Source organism: Thunnus maccoyii, chromosome 13 (genome assembly GCF_910596095.1).
Source record: "Thunnus maccoyii chromosome 13, fThuMac1.1, whole genome shotgun sequence".
Taxonomy (NCBI): domain Eukaryota; kingdom Metazoa; phylum Chordata; class Actinopteri; order Scombriformes; family Scombridae; genus Thunnus; species Thunnus maccoyii.
In genome coordinates, this window is record NC_056545.1 from 12,313,219 (window position 1) to 12,337,088 (window position 23,870).

General features: G+C 38.6%; 1 protein-coding gene across 5 annotated transcripts in view; it reads left to right on the forward strand.

The window, feature by feature from the left end:
• The first annotated feature begins 721 nt into the window (after positions 1 to 721).
• p4ha2 (procollagen-proline, 2-oxoglutarate 4-dioxygenase (proline 4-hydroxylase), alpha polypeptide 2) overlaps positions 722 to 23,870 on the forward strand; it is a 31,915-nt gene continuing 8,766 nt past the window's right edge. For 2 of the 5 annotated variants that reach the window (XM_042431239.1, XM_042431238.1), the window contains exons 1-10: positions 722 to 1,622; positions 2,463 to 2,546; positions 12,749 to 12,848; positions 14,805 to 14,901; positions 15,524 to 15,675; positions 18,708 to 18,845; positions 19,854 to 20,093; positions 21,960 to 22,156; positions 22,902 to 23,078; positions 23,403 to 23,473. In XM_042431239.1, the coding sequence (XP_042287173.1) occupies positions 2,463 to 2,546; positions 12,749 to 12,848; positions 14,805 to 14,901; positions 15,524 to 15,675; positions 18,708 to 18,845; positions 19,854 to 20,093; positions 21,960 to 22,156; positions 22,902 to 23,078; positions 23,403 to 23,473 (1,256 nt within the window). In that variant the 5' untranslated portion in view covers positions 722 to 1,622. Of the gene's footprint in view, positions 1,623 to 2,462; positions 2,547 to 4,103; positions 4,234 to 12,748; positions 12,849 to 14,804; positions 14,902 to 15,523; positions 15,676 to 18,707; positions 18,846 to 19,853; positions 20,094 to 21,959; positions 22,157 to 22,901; positions 23,079 to 23,402; positions 23,474 to 23,870 lie in introns of those variants that run through there. The other 3 variants (XM_042431237.1, XM_042431236.1, XM_042431240.1) reach the window with 3 other exon arrangements.

Here is a 23,870-nt window from a genome sequence, read left to right on the forward strand (position 1 = left end):
TTACAGACGATGATGTTTACATTTTTGTTTTTGGCTAATAACTCATTAACCTTGAGGCCTAGATGAAAACTTTTTTCTGTGGATTTCTTGGATCATTATGATGCTCACTTGCACCTGACTAGATTTTCCACCATTTTGAATTTTTTGTCAAAACATTTTTTCACTCCTCATCCTCACATTTGTTCTTTGATCACTTTTACCGTTTTCTGACCATTGGCTAGCAAAGTGGAGTAGGCGAGGTTTTCGTGAATAGAAGGCTTTTAACTCTTCAATGCAAAGACCAATTTCAACCAAAATTGGGTCACATGCACAGAGGTCTCTTGAGTGAGCCTATTAAATTTCATGCAATTTCACCACTGGGTGGCACAACAGGTAACAAACATTTTTAAATAACTGCTTTTCTATTAACATTACAAGGCTGATACTTGGTACACAGGCCAGCTGCTCTGTATATTAACATGAGAGACCAATTGCGCCACCTTGTGGCTGTTTATGGCATGCTTTGACTTTTGCCTTTGCCTGTTGGCCAGCAACTCTCCCACAATAACACATGCTGTGGGGGGTGGGGGGCAGAGGCAACAAGTTGCCAGCACACCTAAAATTTCTTCAGAGATTTTGCGTTTTTGTTATGGTCCTGTCACAGTCCTGTCTGTTCTCATTGTGTTTTCTGGGTTTTGGTTGTCTGTTTGCTCTTTGTGTCCCTCCTGTGTTCCTGTACTCCTGTCTGTATTTAAGTCCAGTTTTCAGTTCAGTCTTTGTCGAATCGTCTGTACATTTTGACTGTTCCTGAGCTACAGTTTTTGTTAGTTACAATAAATAGCTGTGATTTAGATCCTGTCTGCCTGCTGTCTGTTGCACTTTTGACAGATCAATTCGACCAGCCACGGAGCCAGCAGAGACTGACTAGCTTCCTGTTTTCTGGCCTTTAATCCATCCAAAAGATTCTGATGGTGAACTCATAACCAAGGTTTTTCAGGCCATCCAGGAAGAGAACCCTGCTCTGGGTAAGAGGTTGATGGCAGTTCGCTGGGAGTCTGTGGAGTGTGAGGTTCCATTCCCAGTGTTCCTCAGTAGCCATCCAGCCTTCACTACCCTCCCTGGCCATCAGCTCCCTAGACCTCACATTGGTTTCCTGTCGATCCAGCCCACACTACCGGTTTCCTGCAACCAGCTCCAGCCCCGCTGACACCCCACCAGCCTGCTGTTCCTGCTCTCCAGAGTGGTCCCACCTATGTCACCAGCCTCCAGAGCGGCTGCACACTTCTGGTTGTCCTTCTGCCTGTCCTTCAGTGCTGCTCCACCTACATCACCAGCATCCAGGCCGTTGTCCAGAGCCGCTCTGCCCTTCGGCCCTGCATCCTAGTCACCCTCCAGATCTGTTTTGCCCATCAGCCCAGCAGCCCAGGCGGTTCGCCTGAGGTTTCCTGCTCAGCCTTTTTTGCACCTCCAGGCTGTCTGCCTGAGGTCCCCGGCTCCATTCTTCAGCTCTCAAGTCATGCTGCCATTGGCTTCTGTTCCATGAAAATAGCACGATTTTCATGTCCCACAGGTCAGTGCTGCCATTGGCCTGTGTTCCATGAAAAATGCTCTTTCCTCCCATATGGCCTATCAGCTAAAATACGGTATGATTCATTGTAGAGATGATGAAGTTGTGTATTGCAATCACGAGGAGTGTTTCATCAGATGTACTTTAGCCTCCCACATGTGTAACAGCATGCTGCTCTACCAAACTAAAAGCGTTTTTGTCTCCTTTATAATCCTAGTAGCTTTATCTTAAATGTTTTTTGTGGTAGCCTTAATAAATGTGTTGATAAAGTCCGATTCCTACCATTGATCCAACTTCACACACATCTATCAAAGACAGGGGCAGCAAAATATAAATACTGAACCTCATGAACAGCAGATAATTGAAAAGCCATATCCAAATGTTGAAAAAAGAACATTTATATTAAGATGCACCCACAAAATTGTTTACTCAATATACTCAATTATTTCTCACTACTGAGACAATCATAGCTACATTACAAGAAGTAGCTCGACAGGCTCTATACCTTTTCGATTCAACAACCTAATGGGCAAAAACACATTTCTGCCCACAAATCTGAAATTGAGTGTTTCACAGAACTTGTTTAATGTAGCCTTGAAGAAATAGTTACAAAGTACGATGTAGCATATTCAATTTTAATTCAACTTTTTTATGACCAAGAAAACATGAGTATGTTGACATAGCTACTTTACAGCTATTTATATGTTAACTGTATTGTCTTCACTTGCTGTCACGTTGTTTTTTTTTCTTTTATCTTGAGGTGTGTAAGTGTATACTATAGGACCACAATGGAAATAAGCCTTGAGGCTTCACTGTATTTTCATCCTCAGTGATTTTTAGTGTATGTAATGACTGCAATGCGGTGTTTTTTTAAAATCATCATACATTGATTGATTCATTCAATGTGTTTCTCCAGATGGTGTTCAGAACATCCAGAGAACAAGCCCTAGAAACCCACATCCAAACTGTAAACGTGACGGACTGCATGGATTACATTACCGTAAGTATTCTAAAAGATTTTACAGGCAAAACATGCTTTTGAATATCTTCCATTTATTATCCTCCTTTGTTTTCTGCAAGAGCAAAATTTACATCTTTCAAAGGGCTCTTACTGGAAATACCATCTGATATTTAGAGATTGGGAATAAATTGCAGGTCTACCTGAAAGACTTTTGTTGCCATGGTTTTAGTCAATCCATCACTCTCACATACAGTAAATATTAATTGGCTATCATGATTACAGATGAATTTTACTAATCCAGTGATTCTTCTCTTGTCACTCATATAACATTCAACATACATATCATGCATTTCTTGCAAGTAGTGAAATGAGATGATAATTGCTAGCCTTCAGTTTGCTCAATGTTGACCATGCTGTTGGAGGTGTGGTTAGTGGTTACTTCACGGGCAGTGAAAAATCATATTTTTATGCACTGTTCGGGAAAATAGTATTAGAGGAACACACATGAACAATACTATAAAATAATTGATTTCATCTCTACTTATTATTGTTTAGCAGCAATGTGAAAAATACATGTTTTACATCTTTTATATTTTATTAAATTTAGAAATGAAGATGCATTTCAGACACAGCACTAGGCTGTGAGGTATATCAGCGACCGCAATCTATGGTGAGCCCAAAGGATAATAATTATATTTTGAAATAAATAAATGTTGATAATTGGGCACACTAGTGGATAATATTAGTAGTAAGTATGTCTACTCTCAGCTCTTCATGGCACACGATGGTCAGTTGCTGCCCTTAAAATAAACTATGTGTAAACTATCCAGGACCCTTGGCTGGTGAAGTATTTATGGGTGTCCTGGGATTTTAGGCTATATCACAACACCTTTGACACTTATGTTAAATTCAGTGGCAGAAAAATAACTCAGATCTCTTACCAAAAGCAAAAAAAAGCAGTACAGCAGTGTAAAATACTGCATTACAATTAAAAGTTCTGCATTTACAAGGCAAAAGTACAGATGTATTATCAACAACATATACTTTTGATACTAAGTATCAAAAGTAAAAAAAGTATTTGTAATGAAGGCAAACACCAGTCTGACTGGTATATTATTGGCTTATTGTTACTGATGCATTAATGTGGAAGTGGGATGTTGTAATACTGCTGTAATACTACTACTGGGTAGTTTAATCTGTATCAATTCGTCATATTTTATAAACTGATGATGTGTTTTGTATGTAACATCTTAATCAGCAAAGTAACTAATAGCTATAGTTGTAAAAAAAATAATCTCCCTCTGACATGTAGACGTATAAGAAGCTATACAGTAACAAAATACATCTAAATTGTAGCCTGCTTGAGAACAGTTTTTGAGTAAATCAATTTAATTACAAATACATTTTCTGCCTGGTAAATGGCACCCTATTTTATCCAGAAAGTTAGCGTTGCTGGGGTTTTTTTTCCATAAGCGAGAAGTCGAATGTACAAGCTAAACCTTAAACGTTACGAGCATACGAGACGTACTTGAAGGCAACACGTAAATACTATAGGAGGAATGTCCCTGCGCATCTATTAGAAGTATTAAAGTCAGCCGTCCAGGAGGTTCTGTACGTGGCAGCGACCAAAACCTTCTCTGTCGTAGTCACAACCCGGGGGTGCCCAGTGAAATTGCCGCTACATACCAAAGTGTGACGCTAATCTTCAAAACCCAGGAGACTAAAGGTAACAAAACGCCAAATATTGTATAATTAGCAACAAAAACCCTTTTTGACATCACTGGAATGGGTCTGAAAGCGTTGAACTCGCGTGCCTTCCGAACATGCTGGGATGGTTGTCAATAACTGGGTCCAACAGGTTTTTTTGGTGTGTTAGTAGAAGCGAGAGATTTGTGGTACCGAGATTGAAAAGCAACAACGACCGGCTATTTTGTGAAGTCTGTGTTCATATCCGACATGTTAGTTGCGCTGTAATGGTGCACTCTGTGAGGCCGTCGGGTTACAATGTTTCGCAGCCAAAGCGGAGAAAGTTTTGAAACTTTGCACGAGTTTTGCGGTAGAGCATCTCAGACGGCGATACATGACATAGCGTTTAACTTATACACATTCTGAAAATTTAACAGTGACCATGAATTTCTTTGAATTTCGGACACAAGAAAGTCTCTTAACATGCAGACTTCAGGGACTTCACGGGACCCAGATAGCTGAGATGGGAATTTCTAGAAACAACTGTCTTAGGCTGACGTCACCGGTACGGCTTCTATCCAGCTGAAGATGATGAGCAGGCAGCAAGGAAAGGTCCAGAATCTACTCGGTTTTTTATTAGATTGTAGTTGAAAAGCCGTATTTTTTTTCCTTATAAGTGAAGCCTTTCGGTTATCTAGAGAACTGGGAACATTATATCGCTGATTAACTTTTAAACATCTTATTTTCATTGTTTTTGAGCACCACAAATAAGGTGATGTCACCTCTATTATATTGAGGAATTGGCAGAAACTTTGGTAATAAAGCCAACAGTGTTTGCATGACTTGGTACCACCAGTGGGGAAATGAAAGGATCAGTTTTCTCGCTAAAGAGTGAGCCAACCCTTTAATTTGAGTTGAGTTCAAGGACAGCTAGCAGCTCAGATGTGTTCCTAGATAATAAAAAAAAAAGCTCCCAAAGAAAAGATGTTTGCTTTGTCCATCATTGGCAAATGGTACATAATGTCACTGTACACAATGTTCTTATATAAAGCTTTTTAAAAAAATGGTGAAGCAGGTGAGTTAACAGCAGCAGCAGCAATGAGACTAAGCCTAGATTACAGAGACCCACAGAAGTTGATGTATCTGTGCAGGTTTGATGTGTGTGTGTGTGTGTGTGTGTGTGTGTGTGTGTGTGTGTTTAGATATTTGTGTGTGTATGAGGCAGGTGAGGATGTGTGTGCAAACAAAACAAGCAGACAAAATATTACTACTAATAACAATATTATGAAGAAGAAAAATGGAAAGAGAGGGAGAGAGAAAATGGGAAGAAGAAAAATGAAAAAGAACTAGAAGAAAAAGAACTATAAAATAAGTAATAGTAGTTATTAATACTTACAATATAGTTGGGTGGAGTGATGGTTTAATGGGAGTGAATGTGCGGTGAAATAGGGGATTGAGAAAGCAGTGGCTGTTGGGCAGGTGGTTGGTGTCCTGCAGTGATTTATATGTACTTTAGTGCACTGGCAATAATTGGATGTGGCAGCCATTGGATTGTGAGTCAACAAATGGAGGGAGGGATGCCATGAAACTGTCAGCAGTGATTGGGCTGTAAAGGAGGTGACATGCCCGCTGAGAGGAGTCTGTCTTGCTAGATGCAGCTGCAATATAAAGCTGCTTTACTAAGTTACGTGGAAGTGCGATAACAAAATCAATCACTGTTTCTTCAGTCCAAGTCTGGTCTTTTTTATCATGAATAATAAAACAACGTCAGGGTGATATACACGAGTTACAACATCTGTGTCTGTTTTATTTATCATTCTCCATGGAAGGCTTAGTGTTTACATACCATGAAAAGGTTTTTGGAAGTGGATAATGTATTTTGTGTACTCTTGCACATAAAAAACCAGTGTTCTTTAATGCTTGTGTCCACATCAAATGCTTGCTTATATAAACTAACGCGTGGAACATTGAGCATGTCCATCCCTTTATGCGAATACTTCTGAAATGAGTCAAACTCTGTGAACAGTTGAGCTCTTCTACCAGGTTGAGAGGCAGTTTAGTTACAGATTACCAGTGCTGCCATTTGCCACATTTGGATGGTTGTGCTTTGCAGTAAAATAGATCTTAGAGCCTATTTTTACCTGACTGCAGATGTTATTTTTAAGCTCTCACTGCGTCTGAAACTAATTTGCCCTAATGTAAACCACATACAGTCAGCAGAAATCTTGGCTAAAACTTCTTTAACCCTTTCGCACACTCAAAAAAGACATTTTCTACACTGTCCTTCCTGATATTATCTTTTTTCTTAGCGAAAGGAAACTGTTTCTGAAGTGCTCACTTCCTTTGTCTCAGAGCAAGGAGACACTAAAATGACCTAAGTAGTCGTTTTATTGGCCGGCTGGTTGTGTGAAGTTGTGAAATTGCCTCAAACCTGGAAATTGTGTTCTTTAGTCACCCATGGTGTGATGTTCGGGGGGGGGGTGAAAGTCAAAGCAAATTTTTGAGCATGTTGTCTGACTGTGGGGAAACATTTGCACTTTGTTTAGAGTGAATTTGATGATCACTACTGATACTAAGAAGGGACCAAAAGGTCTTTTGTCATTATCAAAAGATTAATGAAAGTTTCACTATCTGTAGCAATGCCAAAAGTCTTTAATATCCAATAAGCTGTGACATATTGATTTACTCTAAGTTAAATATAGTTTATTTGAAGAGGAACTGTTCTTGTAATTGAAATGCGCAGAGCAACAGCATTGAAGTGGTTTTCTTTGCTAGAGGAGAAAGTTAAATCTCCTGGAGCCTGACAAGCAGGAATTGCCTGAGCATGTTCACAGCCTGCGGGTGCTTTACATGCACATATATGGTGTATAATGTATCATGTATGTATCAATCAGCGCACACGTGTGTTTGCACAGTGACACTGTATGTGGGGGCTACACCCACCAATCCTGCTTAACATCTGTCGGGAAAAATAGCTGTTTAGCATTAACCATCCGTTGTTTATCTTAGTGCGCCATTTACAGGCTTCAGTGTGGAAAGAGCTTATCTTCATTTTTCATGTCTCTGGCATACAACCTCCATTCTTTATTAAGATAGCTGTTTTCTTTCTCCATGCTAGTTTTATCAAAATACCGGAATTCGGTCTTTGCTGCCAGAGTTTAATATTGAAAAAATGTGAATTGCCTTGATGCCTCTACAAGCAAAATAAGCCACTTCGCTGGGTATTTCCACACTTGACGTTGTGAGCTTTGTAGCAACTTTTACAAAGGGGCATAGGAGTCACAGTGAAAGTGTGGCTTTGAAGGCTCTGATCCTGAAAGAGAGGTTTAGTTTGTAGACCACATTTCCTCTAATTATTGACAGTTTTAAAAAAGGTTTGAAGTAGGACAAACAGTATTGAAGTGTTTTTTCAGTTGCCTTGACTACTCTCAACTACTTACATCAGCCCCACTATAAATCTAAACAAGAGATGTTTTTTTAACAACTTCCCCGACTGGAACTTTTGTGACCCAAGACAGCTGTTGCTCCGACCAGCCAGTTTCTTCTATGTGGAATTGTTGTCAAGTAAGATCCAACAGAACAGAGGACTAAGACAACTACAGGAGTTGGCGATTATAATCGTGGAGCAAACTTTTGTTCTTAAGAAACCCCTGCCCCATTGTAGACCTTGGATCCTTACTGCTTTGCCAGAGTGTGTGTAACTTTGGTTTCATATCTCATTGTCATGGAGTCACACCTCCATGTAAAACAACAAATTTCTAGAGAAAGTTACACCCAATAGTTTGGCTAGAAAAGAGCACAGCCCTGTTGGCTGTTTTTTCTACACCACTAGCACTAATTTGTAAACTATTAAGTACAGTGGCCCAAAAGCACAAAACACATACAGAAGCAAAAGCACAAACAGTAAGGAAATGTGCTAGAAATTAAAAAAAAAGGTTAAAAAAAAAAAAAAAGTTGCAATTGGTCAAACACAAACATAAAGAGTAAATAAAATCTTGTTGTAGAACAAAAGTCTTCAGCACAGGAAGATATGTTGCACTTAAAAGGGCCTGTTTTCAAAAGACAGCTGTCAGGACCATCATATCATATCATATCGTATCATATCGTATATCCAAATCATAATCATATCCGGTTCCATTCTATCCTCAGCACAATTCCTTACATTTTCTTAGAAATGCCAGGCAGGGGTCAAGAAGTCATTGGGTAGTAAATGTAACAGGCCTCTTTCCAGGAATGTGAAATGAGTGTAACAACCTGCAACAACAGGCAAGCCAGTGTTTGGGCTGGGCAATCGCACAGGCTGTAAATTACTAGGAAAGAGATGTGGTCCTCTCATTTATAGTTTCAGACTGTTGTAATAGCCTTCTGGATCGGCACGCATCAGATAAACCAAAACTACTCCAAGGCGACACACTGAAAGAACTAATAAGAATACATTTACCTCAGAATAAGATTCAATGGTTGCAAAGCTTAACAGTCACTGTCAGCAAAGAATAGAGATTCCCCTTTGAGAGTGAATGATATCAGTCACAACAATGGTGATGTTTTTGGTTTATTTCTGTGGTTCCAGTCAACACATTCAGAATATTCATGGGATGATCTTGGTATAGTAGTTTGATGCTGGAAAAACTAGATAAATACAAAAAATGGTGTCACCTGCACACAGCTGAAGCCTGACAATATTCTAATAAATGGATGCAAATGACAGGACGATTGCTGTTTAATTATTGTGCTTTTTCAGTTTGGTACCGCATCCACCGACTGCACTGATGTTGGTCTGCTCTCGTCGTCCAGGCTCGTCTATGCTCCATGTGCATTCCAGCCAAATGACCACAAGAACCATGCATGCATAACCAATATGCCCTTTATCTTTTTAATAACCATTGTAAGGTGGTGGAAAATTATTCATTATGCATGGCACAAGAGCTTGTTTTGAGTCATAGCTGTGTTTTCTTGTGTTTAATTCAGTGTAATTTGCAAGGATTTCGCAGAGCACGCATAGTTTTGTAAAATGAGTATCCCTGTCATACTCCGTTATAAGAAGTTTAAATCCATTTGATGTCTTTGAGAAGGTTTGATTTCATTTTAACATCAATCCTTCTTTATTTCTACATGTGTTGACCATGTGAGCATGTTTGTCCTGTCATTCCCAACCTGCTGATAACTTCCAACAAGTTAGGACAGCTCTGTAGCTCTCCTAGATCACAGAGGAGACAGCAACAGTATTGAAAATTGAGAAAATGCTTCTTCTGCTAAGCTAAAAAGAAAGACCAGAAATGTGTTGCTCTGTGAATTTTGGTTCAGTCCTATTCTGAAATCTTTGATCTACAGGCACTGACCTTTATACTCACACCCGATGTGGCGCATTCCACCAAAATGACTATAATTGTAAATGCTAAAAATGACTCATAAGAAATGTGAAGGTCAAAGAAAATGCAAAAATTTATACCTGAAACCTCCAAGTCTTTTCCTCTCATCAGAGTAATTAGTAACAGAAAGTTTGTTGATCAAAATGTTTCATGATAGGGAAAAGTTAACAGACAGCTATTGAATAAACATAATTTTGTTTTGACTTTCACGCTGTTTTCTTACAAGACGTTCTGAGCTGAAACGTGGGAAAGTGTAATTGGAATACAGTAACTTACTGGATGTTTTAAAGCCATTCCTCAGCCCTTCTCCCTGCTGTGTGTAAGTACTAATAGCATGGTTGTCTTGATGCCTCATTAAAAGGATCCATTTGTCACCAATAAGCCAAATTCTACCTTCCATCATCCTTATTTTAACAAAGGATTCACTGACAAGTGATTATACCTTTGGTAGATAGATGTGCTGCTGTTTAATGGTTCTCCCTTATAGTGTTAAACAGCTGTCCTGTTGTTTCTAGTCTTCTCTGGAAATGTGTGTTAATGGCCTACTTCCTCTTGGACAGGATGGTGGTCGCATTAAGGCTCAGACTTAGCATTCCTGCTGAATACTTAAACTTTATCATAACTTAATTTGGCTTAGATAGAAAGGTGGCTTGTATTATGTCAGCAGGTGTCATAAAAGTGAAATGATTTCTTTTTCACCTGCAGCAGATTCCTCACCATGTTATTACTACACTAACAATTACGGTGGCAATTTTCTGCTTCAGATCCTCCGTTTCTCTAAGCCTTTGATTAGATAGTGGTGCAGACAGAAGTATGTGTGTGTGCTACATTTGGGTAATGGATGTGTATGTACGTGTCACAGAGTTAAATAATCATCACTGAGGAGTGATGTGGTAAAGCGGACTTAGACCAAATCCAAAAGGAGAAAGTGGAACAGTGTCACTTTTCACCCAAAGACACAAACAATGCTGGTCTCAGTTCTGCACTGTGAATGGGGAGTTTCTGTTAGGTGAGACATCATTATTTAGTCCTTTTTTTCAGCTTTAATTCTGTTGTTGCCTCTACAGAAGCTGAAAGTCCACACAGCTTATGTTCCTTTCGCCCTAGATAAAAACTACTCATTTAATAGGACGAATATTAGTGAAGGCAATGTGGCAATTTCTGGCAAGAAAAACATGATAAACCTTACATAACTGTTTGAACTGAAACTGACAGCATCTTACTTATTATTTTGTGTATATTTGCTTATTATTTTCTGTTTAATATGTCAAATAGCACTTTAAATTTCTGTTTACCATGTGAAGGATATGACCTGAAAGCGAGTAACTTGTGAGTTTCTGCAGTGCAAGCTATGGGTTATAAATCTATTACAAAGGAAACTGTTTGAGTTTTAAATAGTCATGGCATTAGTAATGAACATTTTTCATTAGGCATCTGGTAATCGTGTTGAACTCCAGAGAAAAATGAAATGAGTCAATGAATCATAAAATGTGTGTACTCTGACCTTACAGAAACCAAATGCTTGAAAATTGTGCTTTTTGACTTCATAAGACAACATTTTGCTCTACTGGTTGCATATGCAAGGTGACTATTAGTGACAGGACTCCATATATGTTATGATTTGATACATTCTGCATATCTTTTGTAGATACAGAATGTTTTATTACAAAACAAACACTTTTTTTCTTTCCTTTTTAAAAAGATCTTCATTGAAATTCAGGACAAATAACAATTACATATAAAGTACATAAAGTGCGACCAGTGCCAAAGTGCAAAACATCCATAAAGTGCATATTCAATTCAATTTTATTTATTAAGCACCAAATCATTACAAAAGTTATCTCAGGGCACTTTTCACAGAGAGCAGGTCAAGACCGTACTCTTTAATTTACAGAGACCCAACAGTTTCCCCATGAATAAGCACTTGGCGACAGCGGCAAGGAAAAACTCCCCTTTAACGGGAAGAAACCTCAAGCAGAACCGGGCTCCAGGTGGGCGGCCATCTGCCTCAACCAGTTGGGTTGAGAGAGAAAGAAGGAGGGAGGGGGAGAGGGGGGAGAGAGACACAGAGACGCATGTTAACAATAACAACGTTAATAATACTAATAATAGAGATTTGACCAGTAATCTTGTATGAAGTGCTGTCAGTTCATAAGTCCAGTATGTTCCAGGGGAGGCGCTGAGATTTGTCCAGACTTCTCCTCCTCTGGAGGTCAGCAAGTATCTGTTTGGTTACCGTGTCGCTGTCGATTACAGTCAGTTGTAGTATCATAGCACATCTTTTTTTCCACAGTTTTAAACATGCAATACCTATAATTATATGTATCAGCTCTATATGTTTGGATGGCAGTTTATCTTCCTTAATACAATACGTGACAGATTTATAACATAAATCAAAATGTACACCATGAGCTTTCAATTTATCCTAGACTTCCTGAGCTCTGTAACAGTCCATTAAAAGATGCTGCTGGGTCTCATCATCATTGCAAGAAATCATCGGACATTCTTTTGTTGTGACATGACATAACATCCAAGACACAACAGCTCTAAAAGAAAGTCTTCCCACAGACCTCAGCCACCGAATATCCCCAATGGTCTCTGACAGATTCTTATTTTTTAGATTTGTTTATCACCTCTGTGCTTTCATAAGTTAAATTTTTATAATTCATTAATCCCCCATATTTAAAATCATTAATTTAACAACTATTTTTCTTTCAACATCATCCCTTTCTTATTCTTTCTTAATGAGAACTGGGCAAAGAGGCTTATATGACAACATGCCTCCTAGAAGGCAATAGTGACTCATAATAGGAAACATACTGGAAACTTTGAATATTGTTAGACTAGACGGAAACATAGCATCATTGTGCAAAAACTGCTGATTTAGTGTTGCAAAATGCAATTTGTTGTGTGTGGCTTGAAATTTAAGAGGGACAATGTCGTGATAGAAATACTGTTTGTTAGTTTTTAGTCATCAATATAAAAGCAAAGCACAGCATACATTGTGGATGGACACAGTAAAGGTGGATAGTTTTATACAGACAGCCATGGGTGAAAATCTCCCCATGTGTTTTATATAGTCTGGCACATTTAGTTCAATTGTCTGATTACAGGAGTATTTTTAAACAAGAAAATTAAATCATGTAAATCTATTGTGACATGATGTGAAAATTGTTGTCATTGCAGGTAATTGAAAGATACAGAATGAGGAAGTTCCTGTCTTTCATCTCCTGGGCTCTGCTCTGCTGCTGCTGGACAACGCAGGCAGAGATCTTCACCTCCATAGGTAGGTTTAAAGATCTAGGTGAACTTTTTTTCCCCCATGTTATATTGAAATTTACAATTAGTCTGCTTCCAGCTTTCATTTGGTCCATTGTAGGAGATTCTTGACTCATAATGCCAGAGAATCCTTTGATACATGCTTGATACATGCATCAGAAGTCACATTTAGGCCAATATTTTGCTATTATTTTACATATTGATCTCAAGAGGCGGGTAACTATCAGTAATTATAGGTTATGATCGACTACAACCTACAAATGTCACTAAGTGGTTGTAATTATTTATGAACCATTGACGGATGACTGATTACATTTACATAGAATTTATAGAATTTTTGTCACCTCTACTTTTTGCTTCATGTTTAGTCTGAATGCACCGTAAGCTTCATGCTATTTTGGAAAAGAATATAATGAAACTGTTCTTGATTGATGCAAGGCTCACCACACCTGCTGATTAATTAAATTCTAGCACCTCTAGTCACAAAAAACACACATACACAAACATTTTTGCAACTTTTGCTGAAAACTGGCTGTTTTTGATCAGTGGTTGACAGATTGGTACATCTCCAAAGAAAATCTTTTTGCATGGCAGTATAGGCTATGTAATATTTGTAATTGTGAAATTGAAGCTAGTTTTGCTGTCACACTCTGAATAGGAGTGTCAAAGGAGTGCTCCAAATAGAAGAGAAGTTTTGAGCTCAGGAAATGCATGTCTTTTTATTTTTGCAAGAAGAAGGTTTTATGTGGAGGATGTGGCTAGAAGGCCACTAAAGTCTGAGTTTATTCTGGGGTTAGAAATAACTGTGGTCCATAGATTTTTGTATTCAAATCTGTGAAACAGAAAAACTGGTTGTCAGCATGATTTCTGCAGTAGAGATTTAAGAACTATTCACCCCACTTAATTCTAGTGTGCAATTACCTTCCTTCATCTAATATGTGAATAGGAAGAACAAACATTGCTATTTTACACAAACTGCTTTTTTTGTACAGTGGTCTTCACACCACACTTAGCAGGTGGCATCATATGAGTTAAAGGTGCAAAAAAATGACATTGAGCCTCACTAGATGGTTTGTTTTGGTCTGAGATGTTGGTGCTCTAGTGCGACATCTAGTGGCTGAATGTTGTGTATTGCAACTTAAAAGAGTAATTTAAATCACATTGATTTATTGCATTTGGCTGGTCAGTTATGCTGACTGCATACAGGAACAATGAAAGTGTTTCACTGTCCCTCTTCCCTGGCAACCTCTGTGAATTAATCATGGTTGAACGTTTCCATGGAATTGTTTGCTATGCTACACCCGAACCATCTCCTCAAAGGCTCATGGATAGACACCCCTGTTTAGTTTAGTAATTCTATACAATCTAAGCCCCAAGGTTTGTGGCTGGGGATTTATTTTTACCTCAGCCTAGGTCTGAGGCAAACCGTGTTACCAAAAATACATTTTATAGGTCATTAAAGCAAAGCTTAGCAGATGTAAAAGATCTCAGTGGGATTTTCAGTGCTAGCAACACACAGGGATTTTTGCCTAGCAAATACTAAACCTGCACATTACCTGAAACCTTAATCAGAAATACAGGAATTTGTAGTTTTTGACACATTTTTTAGAAAATAAAATGCAACCAATTTTTGAGTGATGAAGGTGATGTTGATTTTGTCTTAAAGGGATTTTTCAACCTTGATCCCATTTTCCCTTCATTTTGTGTCTAAGTTACTAATGGGGACAACAGTTCTTGAAACCGGTCCAGTATTGAGTGAGGGCACTTCAGTCGGCAGCCACAAAATGGGCTGCAATCGAATCCTTTGGGGCAATAGGGCCCCGTCAATGTACATCCACTAAAAGTGCTATTTTGGGAAAATAGGGTCCAGGTTGAAAACCCTCAAGTTTCCCTTAAGTAACACCTCTCACTCATCTGTCTGTCTTATTTTCTCATCTATCTATCTGGATATCTCTCTCTGCAGGCCAAATGACAGACCTGATCTACACAGAAAAAGAGCTGGTCCAGTCTCTGAGGGAGTACATAAAAGCAGAAGAGTCCAAGCTTGCTGCTGTGAAAAGGTATACTCTGAACATTGATTAACCTCCCTGTAACTTAATAACAGCCAAAATGTAATGATGACTTGGCACTGTTCTTGTGTCATGTTAGAATTCAGCTCATTGCTATCATAGTACGCTCCATTTGTGTTATGTAATGAAACATGGTAATAATCTTGAAAAATCCCTCTTTTTGGATTAATGCATCAAAACAATATCACCAGTACTGACACATATTATCAATATTAATTATATCAGTTTTATCAACAGCAGTGACAAATTAAATAAAACATTTATATCTGTTCCATCAACAATGAACATAGAGATTTGTTAATATTAACAGTCCTTTAACCATTTAGTGGTTAGGACCGTGGAAGTCTTGCTCAGTGTTGCCCTGCCAAATCTAGAGACATTTCGGTCAAACATACAAACATTTTAATTTAATATATGCATGTTTTATATAGTGTAACACAACTTTAGTCTTTGTCAACAAGTTTTCACCAGACTTTTCAATGTGAGTAAAAAAGAACTAAAGTTAAGTCAGTGTCAAGTGATTTGTAGAATATACACAATGTCCGTATAATGTACATGTATCTGTATGAAAGGCAGCTGTTATAGTAGTAATAACACTTTGTCTGTCTCTTAGTTGGGCCAGCAAGCTGGATGATCTGACCAAAGTGTCCACCTCTGACCCAGAGGGCTACCTGGCTCACCCAGTCAATGCCTACAAACTGATGAAGAGACTCAACACAGAGTGGTCTGAACTGGAGACTCTGGTGCTTCAGAACCCCTCAGATGGTAAAGAACTGTATGCGAGAGGTGTGAAGATGGAGTGGAGCTGTACAAGACTCCGATAGGGCATGTAAAATGGACTCCTAGAGTGTTTTTCAGCCTGTGTGATTTTTGCATGCAGCTACAGACCTGTTGACTGACTGAAAGTGTACAGACATTTTCTACAGCAGCAGCACAGTCTGGGATCTGGGAATAACTGTAAAGTTTCAGTCAAGTTGAAGCAATTTTAACCTGAGCATATGTGTCTTTGTATCAGTTTGTACTGCCAAATCAAATATCTCCTCACACCATATAATGCATCTGAAGGGAAGCATTCACTGCTTTTTCTCTCAACATGTGCAGAGTACAGTGAGCGGCAAATACAAAATCCAGAGTGTGTGTAAGCAGAACGATTACAGCTTTGACCTTGCAGAGTGGAAATTTCTGCCGTTCTGCTCAAGTACCCAGCTCATCAAATTAAATGAGAATAGAGTCTGTCATGTTTTAGCTACAGCTGTTCCTCATCTCTGAATATTTTGGCCATGTTTTGTGTGTGTGTGTGTGTGTGTGTCTGGACCTTAAAATCTGTGTGTTTTAAGGCTTAGGCCCATATCTGTGTGAGCCAGATGAGTAAATTTTAATACGTGGCCATGAGTCACAGAGGGAGCGAGGGAGTAGGAGAGAGATGCATCAGACTGGATGAGAACCTTTATAAACATAAGTAGATGGATGACATACTTATCCCTCTTTATGCTATCAACGTGTCATGAAACAAATAATAAAAGAAAGAAATAAAAAGTGGCACTGAGAGAGAGAGAAAGAAAGAAATACAGTATAAACCCAGGTATGTAGAATAAAGATGCCTACTCTTGATATCACAGAGCAACTGTTAATCATAGAGAATATTTAATGAAGATGTCACATCTACACCCATTTTTTCTAAGAGACTTCATTGAACAACAGATGGTAATACTGCAGTGAGGAACTAAGAGGAATGTGCATTGCACTGATAGAACTTGTAATGAGTCATCATAAGCAATACAAACTGAATTTTATCAGTTGCTTCAGGCAGAAGGATAAGGCTGTATTCAGACCAAGTCAGGCGTCGCGGCACACCACCACAGGGTTGAGCGGAGGTGTGTCGGGGTGTGGGTGTGTTTATTCCTGCTCTAGAACGTAAACACTGAAACTTTCTCGCTACCACCACACCTTCCCTTCATTCAGTCTCAAGCTCACTCAACCATTGCTGCTGTCTCTCTCTCCCACTGGTGCTTTCAGCTCTCTCTCTTTTTCCCTCGTCTTGTTTAAAATGAGTGAGGAAGCCGACAGCAAAGTCTAACTTTACTTGTAACATTATCAAAAGAAACCTCCCTCCTTCCCAGTAACATCTTTGTCCTCCCTCGTGTCAAGGTTTTATAGCTCTGATGAGTCTGATCTCAGGCTGTGATTGGCCACTGCAGCGTGACTTCGGGTTGCATTTCTCCAAAAGTTGACTCTGGATCAACTCTTTCATCGTAGGCCGAGGCGGCAGCGCTGCAGCCAAGCTCCCCGCAGACTAAAAACACTACCCCCACTCAAATGAATGTGAGGACTGGCGTTTTCGACACACTGTCTGATTTTGGTCTGAATACAGCCTAATATTGGTCACTTGTGCTCCCAAAGTCAGAACAGAGGTTCTCGTTATTTACAGAAAGTTTGGAACGTGGCAGGAATGTTTTTACAGACTGTGGGATGCAGGCCCTGAATACATCAAAGATATTGGTAATAACCAGTGACCTTGTTTTCATATCAAATCACATTGAGGCACGCAGAACGGAAAAGAAAGGGAAGTTTGGATTGTAACTACAAATACAAAAGCTCCTTAGAAGCAAGGGGGTGATTTTACTGTTTCATTTATTTACATATAGCAACAATCTGGAGTATTTTTGTTTCACTTTAAATGTATAGGCAACTTTATTTATGATCACATTTCTTCATTTGAAATCACAGAAAACAGCAAAAATCACCAGAGTTTATTCTGACTTTAGTTGCAGATGTCCAGAAGCCAGGATGGTATAGATATTTTAATTAGATACAAATAAGATCAACAAAGACCGCTGAAACAACAAAGCCACACGGTGTAGGTTGCTATGGCAATATGCAGACATGACACACAGTGTAAAGGCAACAGGGGACTGAGACGAGCACTTAATGATCAAAACTGAAAACGCAACAGAGCAGCTTCACCAAGTTCAACGTAACAAGAAACCAGAGGGAGTATTATATACCTGGGGACTTAGACAGGTTTATACAATACCAGTCAAAAGTTTTGACACACTTTCACATTCAAGTCAATGGGAAAGTATGTCAAACTTTATCTGGTACTGAACCTCACACACATCAAATAGATTTAAGAAAAATTACAAAACAAGTTCAGTATTTCCCTCTTTGTGTACCATTGTGACAACGAGATGAGATAATAAGCTGTAAAGTGTTACATATGCAACCCAAGAGCTGTAACAGTAACAAATATAAAGGGTTGGTTCAGAAAAAAACTCATCTGTTGCTGAGGTTTTACAAAATTCCAACAACAGAGCAGCAACGCCATCTGCTGCCATAAATTATTTATAGCTCAGTTTGTTTTATATTCAATTCTGCAGAAATTACACCAATAACCATCTTCTTTGCCACTTGGACTGAGGTCCTGGAATTTTTATAAAAAATTAAAAAAAATCAGCCTAATGTACAGTGGTGTTCTGTATTTGTCCTTTTTTTTCGGTGTAATATAATATATATATATATATATATATATATATATATATATATATATATATATATATATATATATATATATATATATATATATATATATATATATAATCTAAGCGAAGAAATGACATTGGAACAAGAAGGAAGTACAATTGTTATAAGTGTCTTACAAAGCAGTTTATTGTGCATATGTTGTACTTAAATGAGGCCAAATTGTTAAAACTACAAATGTTTGACATATTACTTTGCTATTCTGTTAACTTTAGATTATTGCAACTTATAACATTTGCATGCTCTCTCTCTCTCTCCAGCGTTCCTTTCCAACATATCTGTACACAGACAGTACTTTCCAGATGAGGAGGATGAGACGGGTGCAGCCAAGGCACTGATGCGTCTTCAGGACACGTATCAACTGGATTCTGAGACCTTCTCCAGAGGAAAGCTGCCAGGTGATCAAGGAGTGTAGTGTAAATATTAGAAAGCATGGATATAGTAATGGATATAGTACTTATCTCCTTGTGAAACCCAATTTGAGTTTTGGACTTCCTGAAAGAACACATTTTTCTCAAATTAGGGCATATTGACCTCACTTCTTCAGTAGTTAGGGCTTGAGTTTACAAGTTTGACCTTGTATGTGACGAGGGAACTACTGACTTAATTAGTGTTGCATCATACAAAGGCACATGTTGTATTCCTTGATCTTAATTTCAGCTTTATTTTTTAATACAGCCCTTCATCACAGTCAACTTTCAAAGTACTTCACAGATCTAAGTTACCTTGTGAGGCAGCTGGATTCACAAGATCACGCAAGAATCCATCTTGTCAGGCTTTAAGCTATGCGCATGTGGCCGAACCAACAGTGGTTCAGACCAATCACCGTCCATCTGGCACAAACCATCTGGTGCGTCAGGTTCCAACATGTCCTGCTGTCTGCACAATGGTTCAAAGACAGATCCTCACTTGAGATGTACTTGAAACATAGTTGCTAGGTTTAGTTAGTTGCAATCAATTTCGGTAGCATCTAGACACAATATTGATACAACAGAGGTATGAAAAGTTGTGTTCTTGTGCATACTACTGCAGGTATATGCGTCTGTGTTCATTTTTTTTGTGTGTAACTGTGCCTGCTTACTATGTTTGTCATGCTGAGCTTGAATCCACTGACCTAAGTTGACTCTGCATATCTCAACCTGCCCACCAATCAACTCTTAACTACTATATAATGAATAAATGTCCAAAAAGTGACCAATTAGATGTCTACTAAAGTAGAAGTACTGTGTATATTTACATTTTCACATTTTTAATGACTTTGTTTCAACAACAACTATAAAATGAATAGAAATAGAAAAATAAAAGGAAATTGAAGTGTCACAACAACATATATCAGAAAATAATAATAGTCGAATTCTATTTGGCTCAACATTGTCAGTATTAAAATGTAATGAATCCTGCCCCAGGTATGCACTCCAATGCCATACTGACAGTGGACGACTGTTACGACATGGGAAAGACGGCTTATAATGATGCAGACTATTACCATGCTGTGCTGTGGATGCAGCAGTCCTTGAAGCAGCTGGACGCCGGGGATGAAGCTGTAGTTTCCAAGGCGGACATTTTGGACTACCTCAGCTACTCCGTTTACCAGATGGGAGATCTGCCTCGAGCCATTGAGCTGACACGCAGGCTGGTGGCCATTGGTAAGATGCAACTTAGGCAAGTGTACTGACACAAAGGATATAAGCTCAAACACATTGCATATACTCTCTCATTCATTTATCCCAGTCTGAGTCAGCATCATTATCTTTCTTTTTCCATGAACCCATTCAGGGTTCAGGGTTTAGAAATCTAAAATAGCACCTTTTGAGGGTTGTTGAATCATTCAGTTTCCATCCATTACCAGCTAGCTGACCAATACAACCACACTCCTCTACTGTGGGGTAATTGATGAGTTGTCTTCCTGCTGTGTCACTAATCACTACACGACTCCCTCTTCTCTTACTGCAGTGCTGCTTTATGCTAGCCAGAGCAGCAGGGTGTAGTCCATCCAAAGCAAGGGCCTGTGGTCTCTAACTCCTGTTTTATTCTTAGCATCAAGGGTTGTGTTGACAACTGCAGAAAATCTTTTTAGAGCTGTGGTATCCTTGTTTACATGTAAAGTGAAATTGAGGTAGAGCAGATGTAAATCTACTTTGTGCCATTGAGTGCTACAAAAGTGACATAACAAACATTGAAATGTCCATATAACAGATCAAACACTCAAAAAGAAAGGAAACTGAAACAGTAAAGGATAGACCGCAGTATGAAGGAAGGTAGGGGATGCAAAGCAAGCAATCACTTTTATTCAGTTTTCACTGGAAAATGTTAAAGAATTAGTTCAACAATGTGGGAAATATGCCACATTTTCATGCTCAGCATTAGATGAGAAGTTGAATACTACTCTTATAAATTCACTCAATAGTGGAAAAAATGACAAGTTGTGGTTTAACAGGGAAATTATATGTCGGATTATAAAACTCCCGGGATACTCTGCACCCAGCCAAGAAACAGTCTATATATATATAACCCCCTGTAAAAGTTTTTTTCACGTAAGTTTTTGTACAGATTAAACAAACAAGATACATGTTAATTAGTCAGTTTTAGAGGTGCTGATAGGCAGATTTTGTTGCCTTCGATCAGTCTAGTGCCAGACCAGCTGTTTCCACATTTTCAGTCTTTATAACAAAGCTAAGCTGACTGACTGCTGACTCCAGCTGCATATAGCGTTCAAACATGAGAGTGGTATTAATCTTTTCATCTCACTCTTCACAAAACAGCAAATAAACATACATCCTAAAAATGTCTTATTTTTATTTTGAAGTCACCATAAAAAACAAAGTAAAATGTATTCTCCTCTAGCAGGTCCTACTTGGCAACTCTCTGGACTGAATCTGTGTGACTAAATCTCTGTGGACTGCAGCCCTCCTGAAAAAGAGCACACATACTCATTTGTGTTGTTTATGGGCCGCTTGTGTCAACAGCAAACATTTGAACTGCACATTTTCTTCCTCTGAGAAGAACTTAACATAAGTCAATACTTAGGCTACACACAGTTTACTGATGAAATTCCTGTAATTTTTGTGCATGATGCAGCTTTGCCCCTATAATAAAATGACACATGGGATATGAAAATTGGTGTATTTCCTCTAAACACCACAGTGGGTGGTGCTCTCTGTTGGTGTTCTCTTTCTATTATCCAGCTATACTCCTTCATTGTCTCAAAACACTAACAAAGGACATGAGGGAAACTCTGAAGATTGAGTTCCTATTATTGAAAGGTGAAATCCACAATAGCTATTTACTGTAAATGGCAGCTACCATTGCAGTAAATTGTTTTGTCTTAAACTAAACCATACTTTGTTGTTCAGTAAATAAATAAAGTCTTTCTTTATATTGTTTTTATTTATTTGTGTTAACTTAGAGTATGAACTTGTTTGCATTTACAGTATCTCCTGACTTCTACAGGTGATTTCACTTCCCAGCTGAAAGTTGAGCCACTAACAACCAAAATTCTCTTGTACCGACAGACCCCAGCCACCAGAGGGCAGGAGGAAACCTCCGTTACTATGAGGGGTTACTGTTTAAGCAGCTCAAAGAGCTGAACCAGGCCTACCAGCCTGTTTCCGAGGAGCCCATCCAGCTGGGAACCTACAGCAGACCTAAAGACCATCTGCCAGAGAGAGAGGCTTACGAGGCTCTCTGCAGAGGGGAGGGAGTCAGAATGGTGAGACTTCAGGAGAAAAATGAACGAATTTTGAGAGTTAGGTCACAATGTAAATGACAACCAATAAGAGAGGCAGTTAAAATACCTGATCTTTCTGTATATATCGAAGTGTTAACACTTTGTAAACTACATCCTAAAATACCTGATACTTTGATCTAAGTACTAAGCCTGATAAAATTACAGTATGCTTCATCAATGAATTAATGTATTTTATATTAAAGAGCAATGAGCAAGAATCTGTACTCCAGTTTGTAGAAATATATACTGTCCAGTTAAAAGTAAAAACAAGCTAATAAGCAAGGGTCTTGTTTGTAACTTGTTTACACAGGCTCTGCAGACACACAGAGGTGTTATCAGTTATTCAGGCCAATTAGAGCTCTTTTCAGTGTGAAGTTGGCAGGAGTTGTGCTGAGAGTTATGAGGTCACCCAATTGTACTAATCATAAAGCAATTATGAAGTTGTAAATTGTCCCAACAAGTACGACAAAACAGAAAAGTAGGAGGAGAAATGTCAGTCACTGTCTATACATGCAAAATAATGTAAGTGTTTGAGTGCACTGTTGGTATGCAGGAACTTTGATCAGAGTAATGGCAACCCATCATCTTGTGAAGATTTTGGCAGTCAAAATAAATCAGTTTCCAGATCCTCTTAGTCAAGCCTTTCCAAATTCAAATGAGGAATTACTGTATAGACAAATTATTCAAAAGGTTTATTTCTCTCTGTTGATCCTTTACATTTTTTCAGACTGAAGCGAGGCGCAGCCGTTTGTTCTGTCGCTACCAGGATGGTAAGAGGAACCCTCGTCTCCTGCTGAAGCCCATTAAGGAGGAGGATGAGTGGAACAGCCCTCACATTGTACGCTACCTGGACGTCCTATCCCACGACGAGATTGAGAAGATTAAAGAGCTGGCTAAACCCAGGGTGAGACAAGAAGCAGTGGAATTTGTATTTCTTAAAAAAAAAAACCAGATTAATATTTAGTTATTCAGAGGCTAAATAAGATCAATACCGAGAACAAAATCCTTTCCCACGAGTGTCTGATATCAGGCACGTGTGCTGATGTAGTAGTGTTTTATAACAAGGAAACATTCCAAATAAATTGTATAGACCAATTATTCCTACATTCTGAAGGCACAGAAGCTGTTCTCTCTGAATGAAAGGGTGGATAAACTCTGATATGGAACATATATTATGAGAAAAAGTTATTTTCTTCATCTGTCTTTTTGTTTTCTCTTTGTTTTTAAGCTTGCCAGAGCTACAGTCCGTGACCCCAAAACGGGAGTCCTGACCACAGCTAACTACAGAGTATCAAAAAGGTAATTATTCAGAGGTCCTTGCCACCATCTTATGGATTTCAGTCATTAGAATACAGTTAGGGTTGATTATTTTCAGTTTTTGTTATTTATTTTTAATACCATTTGCAGAGTAAAGCACAGTATTGCAGCCGTGTACCATATTATTTCTTTGTAATTATTTGGAAGGATTATTGTGCTTTGCCTTTTCTCCCAGTTTTCGCTTCACTGTCAATGACCAGAAACATTTTGTGAGCTGTTATTGCTATAAAGGTACCCATTTTACTGCTGTGAAATGTGTGTGGAAAATGTGACAACATTTGGATGTGTGGGGACATAAAAGTCTTGTCAAAAAAATAAGTTTAAACTTATTTAGTCCTCATACAGTACATAGATATGTGAAGATTGGATTATAGTATGC